General features: G+C 43.2%; 1 protein-coding gene across 1 annotated transcript; it reads left to right on the top strand.

Annotated features, from left to right (window-relative positions):
* The first annotated feature begins 2,790 nt into the window (after positions 1 to 2,790).
* epyc (epiphycan) lies at positions 2,791 to 14,860 on the top strand. The gene is made up of 10 exons (XM_047576022.1): positions 2,791 to 3,139; positions 5,614 to 5,794; positions 9,668 to 9,830; positions 10,166 to 10,663; positions 10,942 to 11,166; positions 12,461 to 12,595; positions 12,807 to 12,965; positions 13,103 to 13,305; positions 14,190 to 14,285; positions 14,488 to 14,860. The coding sequence occupies exons 2-10, from the start codon at positions 5,621 to 5,623 to the stop codon at positions 14,656 to 14,658; spliced, it is 1,824 nt and encodes a 607-aa protein (XP_047431978.1). The 5' UTR covers positions 2,791 to 3,139; positions 5,614 to 5,620; the 3' UTR covers positions 14,659 to 14,860.
* Positions 14,861 to 14,948: the final 88 nt, after the last annotated feature.

Genomic DNA, 14,948 nt, shown 5'->3' with positions numbered 1-14,948 from the left:
TAACTTCCATTAGATAGCAAACACACTGTTAACCATATGTAATTCATCTTCTGTTGTTCAGCCAAGTAATAGTGAATTCCCATTAAATGAAACTGTGTAGCTATGACACAAAGTTTTGTTTCTGCCTTGAATCACATGATCACAACCATGCAATGCAATAAAATGTTCCGTTAAACCCTTTCTTTTCCTGTCAGGTTCTTAATCTGATCGATTTTCAAAAAGTAGTTCTCAGTGAGTGCTAGACAGTTTAAACTTACATGCTGGCTATCTAGCCTTTACACCCTATGTAGGACGTAGCAACATCTAGTAGTGGGGTTGCAGGTTGCAGCCAACCGAAGTTGTCTTCTACAGGCTTTTATTTTTCAAGTTTAAAGGATAACCTATGATAGGTGCCACTTCAGCATAAAAATGCAAAGGATCCTGACCCTTGAAGATGCCAACAATTTATACTTACAGGTAATTATACATTGATGGAAACATACATAGCTACTGTTAAACACTATGTTCAATATCTACTAATAGACCCCCTAAATTAAACATGGTGGACTTTTAAACAGTTTCTTAGGAATGATTTAGGAAACTACAACTTCAGCATTTATCTGTAGACAGGTTTACATGGAGAGTTTTTTTCTCATTCCGATTGAAGGATTGTACTGATGTGTACACACAGCCGTGTGACATGCGCAGATCAATGAATGTCGAGTTCTTTCAGATTTGCTATAGACCCCTTCATGGCCTAAGTCACTCTGACATCACAATGTTAGCTTGAGGCAAAACAGAGGGAAGCTTGAGGCCAACACCGTCACTGTCAGCTGTGAAAATGTTGTCTTGCTCTACTTTCAAAACCGAAAAAGCAAAACCACTAACTTGAAGTTTTATCACAGCCCAGCCACTGCCAGTCATTAACAACTTTGGTTGAACGCGATTAAAAGAAAGGACAATTAGCACCAACTCTGTTTGGAGCACATTTGATATCAGATAAGATTAATATGTAATGTATCATCAGTTTAACCTGGCTAACGTTATTGGTTTTACTAAATTGTGACTGAAATTACGTTAAGTTAATCATTTTTGGGGGGATTTTCGTTACATGCTAATGCTAATGCTAACCGTTAGGCTAGCTAACGCAATGTTGTATGTTTCAGAGGTGTTCGATCAGAAGTTGTATTTACTATATTACCCTCCTCAGTGTTTCCACTTACTTCTTGTAATATCTTTGTTGAAGAGGCTTCACTTGATAAAGACAGACCGGACTCCGTCCCCTCTGTGTCCTCCTTTGGTTAAATCGTCCATCCAGCGAGTGAGAGTGTGGGGGTTGTTGAATATAGTCCCATCAGTCAGTTTTTAATATTACCTTCGCGGTCTTTTGGGGTGAGTGTATTAGCGTATTCCCTAAATTGTACGTTTTCCTTTCCCAGTCTTGTCAAAACAGTCAGTTGAAATAAGCTAACTACCGTTGACAAGCTAACGTCACAGAGACGTTGATTTGAGACGTTGGCGTCCAGTCAAGCCCCGCCCCTCAAAAAACGTCCGTATATACACCAACGTTTTTTGACGTCGGTATATATACGATATATATACCGAAGTTTTTGTGCTCCATATAAATATATTTCTATATATTTATGTATATTTTATATATAAAATATATGTATATGTACATTTTTATTCGGATTGGGCTTCTAAACCAATTGTAGTTGGAATATTCGACTCCGTGTAAACCCAGCTTGTGTAAAGAAGAAGTAAATAAAGCCAAATACACATGTATATTATATAGCAACTGTCAAACCCTTGAAAACGTGACTAAGACTTCCACATTCAAAAAGTTGTTTGGGGATTATTACAGTCAACAGGTGGCTGTTAAGTAATTTAACCTTGTATTTTAAAGGTGCGTATGTTTGAGTTCAGACAGCAGGCTAGTAACAGAACAGATACTTCTTTGATTCTTCAGTGTAAAGAGGTCATATCTTATATTTTGGCTCACAGTTATTAGGCCTACTGTTAATATTTCACCAGAGGGGACTTTTTGAGCACAATGCATCATGTGTCATGTACTGTTCTCATCAATCACTGTCTCATAATATGATATTTTTGGGCATCTTATTCATTTTTCTTTCCTGGCATGTTTGGCAGTAGAAAGGCTCTCAATATAAATCCCAGCTTATATGGCAGGTGCAGACTGACTCCTGGCTTTCCTGTTACGTCCTTTTCCTCTCACTCATCATAAGGTCTAGAGTTACCATGGGGGCAGGTTGAGACAAAATCATGGCCAAGCAAAGCTGTGGGGCATCCCGTCTCATTTTTATGTTTTGTGTGTGTTTTAACAGTGGGCCCTAATGACTATGAGTTTGTGTAGCATCTCTTTGAAAGCACACCCACGTATGAACAGAAATGACAACAAGAAACATTTAGAGTCTTAACTCGGATCAGACTTCCACGACTGAATTCAGGTCTGTAGTTGTAGCGGAGCAGAGGCCTTCCTCCGAGCGGGGACTTCCTCTCAGCTCCATGCTAACTGGGGCTCCTCACAGAGGTCCCATTGTGTACAAGGGCCCCCGTGGATCCCCCTCATACATGAAAGCAACACATGCCAAAGTTTCACCTCAGGAAAAGGCAGACAAATATTTCAGTCTGATTGAGCCACACTCTTAGAAAAGTAAAAGATACACTTGTGAGGGATAAAGAGATATTTTGTCATTGGTGGGGAGGGTTTGGGCGGGGGGGGGTGGCTCTGCTCTCTTTGTGTCTGATGTGTATGTGTGCAGTGTCAGAGAGGGCTGTGCATGCGGGTGTTCGGTGTGGGGTGGGTGCACTCCGAGTGACCAAAAGCAATCCGCTGTGGTCCAATCAGTCTCAGTGCCTACCTTCACACATAAGCGGCAGGGCACCCGGGTCCGCCAGAGCGCACAGACCTACACACACACACACACCTACACACTTGTCACATTCACACGCACACATACACAACTTTCACACATTTCTCACACACACACACACACACACACACATATACACAAACACACACATACACACCCTCCCTCTTCAAGGCACCCTGTGCGACCCCTCACCATTGGCCAAGTCCCGGAGCCCTCAGCATCTCCATCACGGCTGAAGGGACCATTCGGGAAAGCAGGAGACAGAGGTAAGCGTACTTGGTGCTATCTTCATGCTGGCTGAATGTCTCTGTGGTGCTGGGGATTGGGTGGGCAGAGTTTCCTTGACTAGCACCTCTGAAATCACAGCATTTCAGGATTTAAGTAGGAGTTTCCCAAACTAACTGGTTGATGGTGGAGCTGATTTATTTTATGCCTTGGGTTTGCAGGTGTCTAAATGTGGATGTCTTTGTTGCACTTTTGGACTTTAAAAAAAAATATATATATATATATATGTATGACTGTGTTGACTGGTGATTTTCTGTAGATTTGAGTGTCAGTGTCTGACAAAGTTTTTTGGTATAAATGTATTCATTCACAGCTTGTGTTGCATTTTAAAGGAAAGCAAGGTAAAATTTGCACCTTGAGCGTCGTCGGTTCTTTGACTTGTTCAGGCAGGAAGCTGTATTGGGAATTTTCAAAATACTAAAGGGCGTTTAAATATGTTCACCTTCAATGCACAGTTCGGTGCACAAGTCATTTTTCCTACCGGCTAATCACCTGTCTTCGGTTACAGATTCAGCAACGGCTTTTTTGTTTGTTTGTTTCGTTTTGTTGTCGTGCAAATGTAGCAGATCGCTGTGCAACCTGCAGCAAAGAGACATCATCGAGTTTGCTTGTGGCTTTTGAGTGGAAAATGTAGAATCACTGGATGTCAGGAATGCCCAGCCCGAAGCCAAGCATAACAGAGAGGTAGTCTGGAGGCTACACTCATACACACATACACTGTGATGGCCTGTATAAAAGCACACCTCTGTCTTTAGTATAGTTCGTCTTTCAGTAGAACCATGCTGGGAGTTCACAGCCTCATCTATTTCAGTAGCAACGCTAATTCAAGTTTTCTCAACAGAGTGCACTAAGTTCATGTTGTGAGACAATGAAGAGGCTGATTTGCATAATGCCTCTATGCATTCATGACTTAAATAAGTCAGGAAGGTGTTTTTTTTATTTTTTTGTTTCCTATCTGTCCTCATCCCAAAAATAGCAGTAGAGGTTTCTCAGTTTTCTCTCCCTGAAAGATAGGTGTGTTAAGACAGAGTGTGCATCTGTGAGGGGGACTTGCATCTTTCCAAGTGTGCGTGTGAATGTGCGTGCGCGTGCACGCGTGTGTGTTTGTGTGTGTTTGAGCGCCGTCACTGTTGAATGAAGCTTTTCCTTGCAGCCGTAACTCGCTGCCATCCTGTCCACAAACCTCGGTGGAATTTGGAGCTTGAGTGCTGAGACAGGCGGCGAGCGGCCCTCATAAAGGCCCTCTGTGAAGGGCGAGGGCTCCAGTCGGCTCAGAAACCCGTCTCTCTCTTTTTCTCCCCTTCTCCCACTCTCTCCTGCCCTTTCCTCGCTCTCTCCATCTAACCCTGAGGGCCAACATCTTGTCTCTCTCTTTCGTCCCCCCCCCCCCTTCCCTCGCTCTCCATTTCTCTACCCTGGCCTAGAGGACTCTCTTTAAACTCTTTTGCCAAATTCTCTCTTGCTTGACATAAACTATCTCGGGCTTCCTGCAACACCTGCACCTGAAACGTCGCACCGTCTGATGATCAACCCCAGAGACTAATGTCTGCGATGCCTGTTAATTAAGCTGTAATCAACATATGCTAATCTCATTAGGGCTTCCCACTTTGGAATAACGCTTATGAACTAAATCAACCTCGCTAAGCTTAGTAGATCTGCGCTGCTGAGGAAATGAACAAGATTATGAACAGCAGCTATCTGGGTCAGGGCAGTGCATAGAGCAGATCTGCACGCAGTGAAAATCATACGCGCTAATTTTAGATTCAAGCGCCCTCATTTTAAGTTTGATGCCAGGGATTTTGCCGCATGGCACTGCCAAAGTTTTTTCTTTTTTTTGCTGTAATTGGGGGAAACAAACAAAAAAAATAAATACACCAAAGCTCCTGCCAAAAACACAGGAATTTAAATGGCACTTTATGAAGGTTTTAACAGAAGATAAGCAACACAAAATCCCCTTTTAAATGCATCTCAATTAAGAATCAAGCGGAAAATCTATGTCTAAGAGGCGTTTAGCCTGAGTGAGGTTGAAGAAAAAGTAGCCGCCACACATTATCAGATCAAGTCTGACTTTTGACCTTTGACACACCTGAGCGGAGCACTGATTTGAGCCAAGATGGCTGCTCCACAGATCAGTGAGGCTCTGGCTAGAAGCAGCAGGAGGGCCTCATATTTTTATCCCTTGAGCTGTCTGCACCTTGTTAATGAATTCATTGATGGGACCCAAAGTCAAGTCCTGGTCTGCAGCACTAAAGACAGATTATGAAGCCGATATTATGAACTCGTTATGCGTAAAGGCATGCCCTGTTATGAAACCGGCATGTCCTCATTTCTGACAGGTGCTTTGGTTCCTGGTAATCATATACTAATTTAATTTGTTATTTTAATTTAATCATGTCAGTTTAATTTCCCTGCAGACTTTCCACCTTTGACTTCCCTTCTCTCCTTCCACGTCAAGGTGGAATATGAGGATGCTTGTGCGGCTCGTGTTGGGACTCTTCGTCCTCAAAGCGGCGGTGGCCAGCCCCAGGTTTTCCCGACAAGCGGGAGTGGACTCATATGACAGTGCTAACTACGATGTGGACCCAGACAGCAACGACTTGGACAATCAGGATATCTACGACTACGAAGATGCTCCGGTAAGAAACTTTATGGCGTCCAGGCGGAGACAGTTTCCAGACCCCTACTAGGCCTTTAACCATAAGTTGTCAGTTCAAGTAAAGTTCATTTTGGTGGTTTTGACAGGGGTGCGCCAAGCAACTGTTTGGGGCCCCTTGAAAAAGTAAACCCTTTGGCATATTTTGCAACAATACTCCTATGAACTCTCTTCTGTTTACCCTATGACAGATTTAACTAGGGTCCCCCTGGAAATAGGACCAACTGCCTGAAACTTGTGTATATAGAGCGGACATTTTATCAGTTTGCAGAAAATCTGCTGATCTAATTTTTCAGATTTCAGGAAAAACAATGGTGACAGTGTAATGTTGGTAAACTGTCTGGTTTTGGTCTGGGGTCGCCAGGTTCACTGAGCAGACAGGGATCCCGTTGATACCAGCGGGGTCTGCTCTCCAGCTTTATGCACGATTATGTCCAACATATTTGGGTTTCATACCTTGGCCCGGCCAACATTTAAGTCCGTTTGCATCTGGAACTATTTTCAGCTGTGGAATCGATCAATATTTATGCCTCGGTGAGAGTTTTTGTTTGCATAAATCCAAGAAGGAATACTTTTTTTTTTTTTATCAGACAGTACTTACACATTTTGATCTTTATTTTTATTTGGTTTGGATACGTGCAGGTAACACAGATGGGGAATCAGTTTCTGTATTACTATTCAGATCTAACATGTACTTTCCAACTCTCTAGGTAGCGTATGTCAATGATCTGGAAACTACTTTAGAATCAGTTCTCTGCGTGCATAAACAAGTATGTGTGTCGTGATTTGGTGTCTCCAAATCTTCATTAGCATAAAAAAGTAACAGCTGTGCCTTCTGGGATTTTTTTTTCTTTTTTTTCTTTTTTTATTCACTGAGGTTCTGTTTGGCACATCAGCTTTAAAAAAGACGAGTGAAAAACGGTGGAAGGTTTTATGAACATGACAAATGGATTCCAGCAGTGCCCTTTAAATCAGCTCAAGTCGTGCGTGATGTGGCAAACCTGCAGGGCACACATCGAAAAGACCGGCCTTAGCCAGATTTCATGTTCCTACTTTACGCTCCTTTGTAACACGGAATTTAGACCAAGGCTGTGTCAAGATGGCACGAGGCAAATCATCCACACGAGATTTTTGACCGACTTAAGTTAAACCTAATGTGGATTGCGCACCCACTACTGCAGTTATCAAAGGCCTCTCCCGTGATACTCCACAGATATGATAAGATGCCGTTCAAAGCATTTTGCCAAAAACTACAATCAACAGCTTTTTAATCGGCATGACTGGGCTCTGTTGCGCGAGGTTTTCCAGCGGAGTGTTAGACACAGCGTGGGAAAGTTGTCATGTGTTGCATGGGAATGGCTTTGATGATTTCTCTTCGTCTAACTAGACTGGATGTGACACAGCACATTGCATGAGGATTTTGTGGGAGTCTGCGGGAGCAGAAAGAGGAGAAACAGAGCAGTACAATTACATCCCCACTAAATCAACATAAGGTTTAGAGTCATAATTGCAGCGTTGAGAAACCGGGTATTGCCAGGATCTGTTGCTCTGCTTCGACACGGTTAAAGGTGAAAGGGCAGATAGGTCTTCAGATAGGCAAGAGTGAAGATTAAATGGGTTTTTTGTCTCTCACATGCACACATCAGGTCTCAGAGGGGAGAAATGAAGCAAGGATGAGCTTGGTGCCTCTGGAATGCTGAGTCTTGACTTTCCACGTCCAGCTCTAGTTTGGTATTTCTCGTCTTTCTCTTCGGGGGCTTGTCTCTTTTGACGGATTTTCATCTTGTCCAAACAAAATCGTCCTCAGTCTGCTGCATTCAAATTCACTGCTTCGCCTTAGTTTGGACAGGATGTTCTATTTGTCCCCTAGCCATTCATCTTGAGTTGAATAACATATTTAGGAGCAAGTTTGGATATTTTCTGTATGTTTTTTTTTACTTTCTTGGCAGGATAGTTTTCTACACTGGTGTATTTCCTGTCACGGAGGTGTTGAGTCATCTCTGAGGTTCCGTTCTGTGGCTGTTGTTTGCGCTGCTGTTCAACTGGAATTTATCACTATATAGTTAAAGTCGTGTCTGTTATTCCCATAGTCCTTTGTGAGCGCCTCTTGGAAGACAAACACATACCAAAGTCCCCCTCTCCCAAAGAAATGTTTCTCTTTGTCAGTATAGTGAAAACATTTTGGAAAATTCTTTGTATCTTTATCTAGCCTGCTGCAGCTGGAAAGAAAAAGTTAAAGTTCAGCATTTTGTAGCCACCCACCAGGTGATTAGCTTGGTTTAGCAACACAGACTGGAAACGGGGGGACCAATAACCTAAACGTGTCCAAAAGCAACAAAATCCCCCTCTTAAATTCAGTAATTATCATGTTTGTGAGGTAGCAAATCTCATTTAGTGCATTGTAAATGACAAAGCTGTTGAAAAAGAGTGTCGTTTCAGCCGACGACTCCTTTCACTACCTATATGTACATGCATGTACTGATTGATTCATATACGCTAAAGCTGCAACACAACGGTTGGTTTTGGCTTGATGCTCGCCCTCGGTGTCTCTTCCTGTGCATTCTGTATCGCCATGCTGTTTCCACGAGTGTGTTTTTTTTTTTTTCTCCCCTCAGTGTGTTTGGTCGCCAGCCTTTCGCCTCTTCTTTCCCCCTCGGGTATATGTGTTTGCTTTGGAAAAAGAGGGAAATGAAGGGGAGAGCTCCAGTGAGCTAACTCTGTGCAAGACTTTTCAAAGGCCTACCTTGTTGTATCCCAATCTTTGCGCCTCAGCCAAGCTTTAAAATGTCACCTCATTGGTGCATTTATTTATCTTTTTAACTTGTTTTTTGGTGACAGAAATGTTCAGTTTGACTTCATTCTCTGAGAAATAGTTCACTTTGTTTTGGCTTTTTGACATCCAATTCACTGAAAGGACTCTGAGGAGGATGTGGATCCTTGCAGCTACCATGTGTGTCTTGGTTCCACAAGGACCATTCCCTGTTTGGAGGGTTGAGTCAGCCTTGCGGGTCGTGATAGAGCGTCAGGTACTACCTGTGGCAGTGTGTGGGAGTTCATTGCCCTCGTCTGGATGCTGATAGAACTGCAGCAAAACGTCAAAGGGCAACTGCAACGTCTGTAAATGCAATGATAGATGCAACTAAAGCTTTAATTGAGGTAACAGAGGGCACTGTAATTCATAAAACTTTACAGGTTTTGGCAGCATTGTCGTTTTATTTATTTACACTGTCCTATTTGATGTGCAAGGTTTTCAAACCAGCCTCAATGTGTGTGTGTGTTTTTTTTATCCTTATACATGATTTTAAAGCTGCTTGAGAATTTACAACAAACATGGTGATGCTGTTGTCATGGAAACATGTATATCTTCCATACAGATGTACATTCAGAAAGTGCTAGTGATCAGCTTTATCACTGTTATCTCTGTGGTGATCAACTGGTGCATTGACACTAAAAATGTCCCCCAATGGTTTCTACATTTCAGACTTCAATCTGAATTCTTTGCTTCCATCTAGTGGTGGAAATCTTAAAGCTACACTGAGGTCTTGGAACAACTTGTGCTTCTCCCTTTAGTTCATGAAGACAGTGGAAACGTTCAATAACATTTGAGAGCGGTGCTGTTTAAAAGGGAACTTTATTCAATCAATATTTGAAGAAAGGAAATATGTAGGGAATGGAAGAAAATTGTTAAGGCTCAAAGTTAGAAGCGGCGCCGGTTTTCCAAGAATGCCATAGGAGCATGAACTGTTTCCATTTCAGCGTTGACGCGACAAAAAAAAAAAAAAAAAACTCAGACTAAAGTACTCTTCTGATCGAATTCCAATATATTTCTGATTCACTGATGCTGTCTTTTTCTCAGGAAGAGATTGAAACACTGGCCCCACCTGACTATAACTACCCTGTAGAAGTGGAAGTAGTGGAGGAGGAGGAGGAGGAGGAAGAGGAGTTGCCCCTGAAACCCCAGCTTGTCCCTCAGGGTTCAGGGGGATCCGGTGTTCTCATGGGCCCAGACACACAGAAAGGTCTGAAGGAGCACACACATATATAGATATGTACCCCAAAAAATATATAAAGTTGCTTTATGAGTAAGAGCATCCTTTTTTGAGAGAGGACGTTGTCCTCCCTTGGGTCTATGGAGTTGTGTAAGCAGCATTGCCCAAAATGACCACAAACAACTAAGAAACACTCGTCTGTACTTCAAACTCTTCAATCATCTTCAATCATCTTCTCCATGTGCATGTCATCCATTTAACCAGTTGTTAAATGTGTCATTGTGTCCATTTGTCTTTAACCTAAACTTGATGAATGATCAGTCTCATTTGTCTGTCTATTAATACCCAATCTTGTCTCTAACAAGAGGTGGAGCTGCGTCTGACGCCCATTGATATTCTTCATATCTCCGGGGATTTTGGGGGCTCCGCAGGGTCCGGGGCCTCAGGAGCCTCTGGGGCTTCTGGGGCTTCTGGGTCTGGAGGCTCAGGAGACATACTGGTCTCCGGCTCGGGGGGCTCTGGTGACATTGTCCTAATGTCTGGAGACTCAGAGGAGCTCCTTAGCTCTGGGGGATCAGGAGAGTTCCTGGTATCTGGAGGTGTCTTGATATCTGGGGATCACTCTGGGTATATGTCAGGATCTGGAGATACCATGGGATCTGCTTCTTCTGGAGCCTCCGGGGAGTTTACCTCTGGAGGCTCCGGGATTCCCACTATACTCCCCCTGGGCTCTGGTGGCTCTGGGGACCAGTCTGGTTCTGGGTTCTCTGGAGATCTTTTGATCTCAGGAGCCTCTGGAAGCACCGGGGTTTCTGGGGACTCTGATGAGTCTGGGGACATGGGAATAACATTGATTTCTGAAGGTTAGTACCTTTACAGACCTTTGTGTAAACACTATTTCTTAATCTGTGTCCTTCTTCATGTGAGTCATGTTCATAATTTATCATAAATTCCATTTAACTGCTTCTTCTCTGTTTTGTAGTTAAATGTGTGTCATTGTTTTTTTGTTTCTTACTCTTAATCATTGTCATTCTGACATCCCTTTCTCATCTCGATTGGTTTATGGGTTAATCGACTGTCCATCTTAACCCGTCACCTCCTAACCTCACGTCTCTTAACCCTGATCCTTGGCCCTAACAAGAGGACGAGCTGACCCCCACTCCTGGAAGTATCCCCGAAGAGGCATCAGGTGCTTCTGGGGAGATCACAGGAGATTTTGAAATCTCAGGGGCCTCAGGGGATATCGAACCCTCTGGAGATATCGAACCCTCTGGAGATTTCGAAGTCTCTGGGGTTCCCTCAGGTGACTCTGGCTCTGGAGACACTGAGGTGCCTGAGATAACTCTGGTCCCTGACACTGGCAAAGGTCAGTATCTAGACTTGTGTGAGACATGTGAAAAGCTAAAAAATAAAAATGCTAAAAAGAGTCAAAGTAGACAAAGAGTCAAGGAAGCTTGCGAATGAAGGAATATTACTATATATGAGTCCAAACTGGAACACTAGTGTTGCTTTAATTTTTTTTTCTTTAAACTTTGCATTACAGGTGATCTGATTTTAGAGAAACTTCTGGAGATGGAAAGTTTTTGAAGGGGGCCAAAATTTACTGCCTGTAACGGCTCCACTGTCAGCACATAATCTCTAGAAAAGAGGCTCAAAATCAAGCACCACATGCTCGACATGAAACCAGACAAGTAAAAGTAACTGTAGTACTGGAAATGAAAGGATTTCTTCCAAAGTTCTTGGGAAAAAGGCCAGAAAACAAGAGCAAAGGGGGCAGTCAGGAAATTCAAACAGGCTATCAAAGAAAAGCCTGAGACAGTGGACCTGTTGTATAAATACCGAGAGCGCTAATCAGGGAAGTGGATGCAGGTGTCCACACAGCTGGGGATCGTCAGGGTTGAATACGAATAGGAAAGCAGGGCAGGTGAGAGTTGCCAGATCTGAAATAGACAGTAGGTGAATGGGGAAAACAGCAGGAGACAATACACCAGTCAAACACAACTTTAAAACCACTGATAGCAGAAGTAAATAACCATCTTTTGGCCATCTTTTCAGTTTCCATCAATTCGATGTTCTATTGGGAAACCTTTGAACCTGGCATTTGTGTGGATGTTACTTAGACATGTATCACCCACATGGACCAGAACAGGCACCCCTACCTCATAGCAATGACACTCCTTGATGGCATCAGCAATCCCCAGCAGGATGCAGCCTGTCACAGGCAGCACCAAAAACAGCATGATGTGTTGACCTGGCCTCCAAATTCACTAGATCCCAGACTGATCAAATATCTTCAGGATGCACTGAAACAAGCCTGGTCCACAGAGGTCCAAAGATACTCGCTCACAACATTTTGTTGTCAGACACCACAGGACACCCTCAGAAGGCCTTATTGGTGTAGTGAACTTGAGCAAAAATGTGGCCACCATAAAAGAGGCTAAAATCCATTTGAACTTTCCTTAGAAGTGTTTTTTGTGTCCTTTGCTAACCATCATGTTGTTCCTAACAACGCACCAAATCCCGTTCCATGTTCCTAACACGCTAAAACACATCATGTAACTTACTGCGGCAAACAGTGGGCTACTGATTGCCAGACTTCCTGTCCCATGTCTGTGCTGATCTAACCTGTTTCTCTAACACCTAATCTTGTCTCTAACAAGAGGACGAGCTGCTTCCGTCCACACCAGAAACCCCACAGGAGGGTGCAGGCAGTACAGATGAGTCAGGGTCCTCTGGACCACCAGAGGAGCCTGATGAGCCAGAAAAGCCCGATGAGCCTGACGTTGACAGACGAGGTCAGTACTGAACAGCACGGAGCATGATATGAAACCACGGTTCCACCTTGGAACTCGAAATCCTGATAACCTGGATCCGTTTCAATTATCGTTGCCCAGTGGTTTTGTATAACATTGTTTTTTTGAGGTTTGGGTCTTATTTATTCTTTCTATTAATATTATAATTCTTCCAACTCGTATTTTTCTTCTTCTTCTTGTCGTAATATTCCAGGCATGCCCACTTGCTTGCTGTGCATTTGCCTCGGTGGTTCAGTCTACTGTGATGACTTGAAGCTAGATAGCGTACCACCTCTCCCCAAAGACACCACTCACTTCTATGCCCGCTTCAACAGAATCACCAAGATCAACAAGTCCGACTTCGCCTCCATGAGTATGTCAACCATCATACCAGCCAATATAAATAAACGTGAATGTCAAACATGTTATAAGACGGAGTGAGCTCTCGGTGACCATTGAATGAACATGGTTTCTCAAAACATCTCTTTTCCCAACACTTTTTCCTGACAGACAAGCTGAAGAAGATTGACCTAACTGGCAATGAGATAAAGTCCATCGATGAAAAAGCATTTTTGGGTCTGCCAGAGCTGGAGGAGCTGGTGATCCGGGAAAATCACATCTCGCAGCTGCCCGGTCTCCCTGAGACCATGACCTTGATCGATGCCAGCCAGAACAACATTGGATCAAGGGGTATTCATAAAGAGGCGTTCAAAGTATGTGCAACTTTTTTGTACTTATTGTTAGACCTCCAATAATTAAGACTCTACTATTGAGGTATTAGCTACCTCATTTGAAGGTAGCCCTTGTATTGTATGAGTTTGAAACGGGAAAATGGGACAAGTGGAGTTTAGAAAAGGAAGAAACTGTGATTGTTAGACCATAGGAGACGTTGTAGGGCATTTTCCGTATACACAGGGTGGCATTTACCTTAAGTGATGGAGGGAAGGACTAATGGGCACCCAAGACTTATTAGCACTTGTGGAACAAAAACTGGTCTGCATGGTTTGGTCACACATAGGCTACTCTTGCACAGTTTGCTGAAAACCTTCCAGCTCATAATGATAGAAAGGTAGCCGCATATGTGTTTCCAAGCCGAGGCAAACCACTGTCGACCACGCACCGATGGAACAAGCTAATCTGCTCCAATTAATCATGTTTTCTTCTAGATTATTTGGGCGTCCAATGGCATGCGTGCCGTTTAGTTGGTAATAAAATTGGAGAAGGGCTTTCTCTTGCAACTTTCAGACTTCAAGCTCCCACCGGTAACATACTGTTGTCTGATACCTTTATTGGTCAGTCTGACAGCAAATCTGTGAGAAGGATGTATATCCAAACCTAGAAAATAATGCTTAAAACATCAATATCTGCATCAGACTTGGATACTGCACGCTTCAGGGTTCTTTTTCTCTTGGTATTCTGCCCATGATAACCATTGTTGAAGGAATTCTAATATTGTTTTACCCTAAGATGAGTAAATAGAAGCCTGGAGTTGCTAAAGGAATGGCACTATCTGTGTTTCAGCTATAACGGCCAAGTCACTCAGACTGTTGTCTTACACAAAAGTACGATGTAAACGTGTTTTTCTCCCTGTACACAGGATATGACTGCCCTGCAGTACCTGTACCTAACAGACAACCACATTGATTACATCCCAGTGCCTCTACCAGACACCCTGCGATCTCTACACCTACAGGTATATTTCATTTACCCACATATCTCACCACTTTCCACCTTTGGTCGACATCTTAAATTATGCAGAATATTTTTGGATGTGTATATTTACTTTCAAATTTTACAGCTTAAACTAGGACGTGGCTACTATTCAACAGTCCGTTTTTAATAAAATTTTCTGTACGCATGGAGGCGATATCTCATCGACTATCCCTCTGTTGCAGCGTAACAACATCCAAATGATGCACGAGGACACGTTCTGCAACCTGAAAGATTTCAACTACATCAGGAACGCGCTGGAGGACATCCGTCTGGACGGCAACCCCATCAACCTCAGCAGAACCCCGCAGGCTTACATCTGCCTGCCCCGTATACCCATCGGGAATCACATTTAACCACACAAGACGCGTACCTACACTCTTGCACACATTTTTGTACATACCGACACAAAACACAATCTATACAGTTCTCCAACAAACTACTACCAGTGAGGTGTTATACGTGCTGCTGACATTTAAATCAGTTCAACTGTTTGGAGGATTTGGTTTCATAATTGCCCACCAACACGTAAATTGTCATCCTTCATCTTCACTCTCTGAAAAAGCAGGCACGCACACACACACACAAACACACACATGCACACAAGAACTTTCTCAAAAGCCAAACTGTTCCGCAACTTGATTAA

Source organism: Mugil cephalus, chromosome 22 (genome assembly GCF_022458985.1).
Source record: "Mugil cephalus isolate CIBA_MC_2020 chromosome 22, CIBA_Mcephalus_1.1, whole genome shotgun sequence".
NCBI lineage: Eukaryota > Metazoa > Chordata > Actinopteri > Mugiliformes > Mugilidae > Mugil > Mugil cephalus.
This window is presented reverse-complemented; position numbering and strand designations above follow the sequence as displayed.

What these genes read in the sequence shown, in the direction of transcription:
- epyc (XM_047576022.1), top strand. Translation starts at nt 5,621, where the DNA reads ATGAGGATGCTTGTGCGGCTCGTGTTGGGACTCTTCGTCCTCAAAGCG. An exon ending in GGGCCCAGACACACAGAAAG is followed by an intron (nt 9,831 to 10,165) that starts GTCTGAAGGAGC and finishes GTCTCTAACAAG; the next exon opens with AGGTGGAGCTGCGTCTGACG. An exon ending in TGCGATCTCTACACCTACAG is followed by an intron (nt 14,286 to 14,487) that starts GTATATTTCATT and finishes CCTCTGTTGCAG; the next exon opens with CGTAACAACATCCAAATGAT.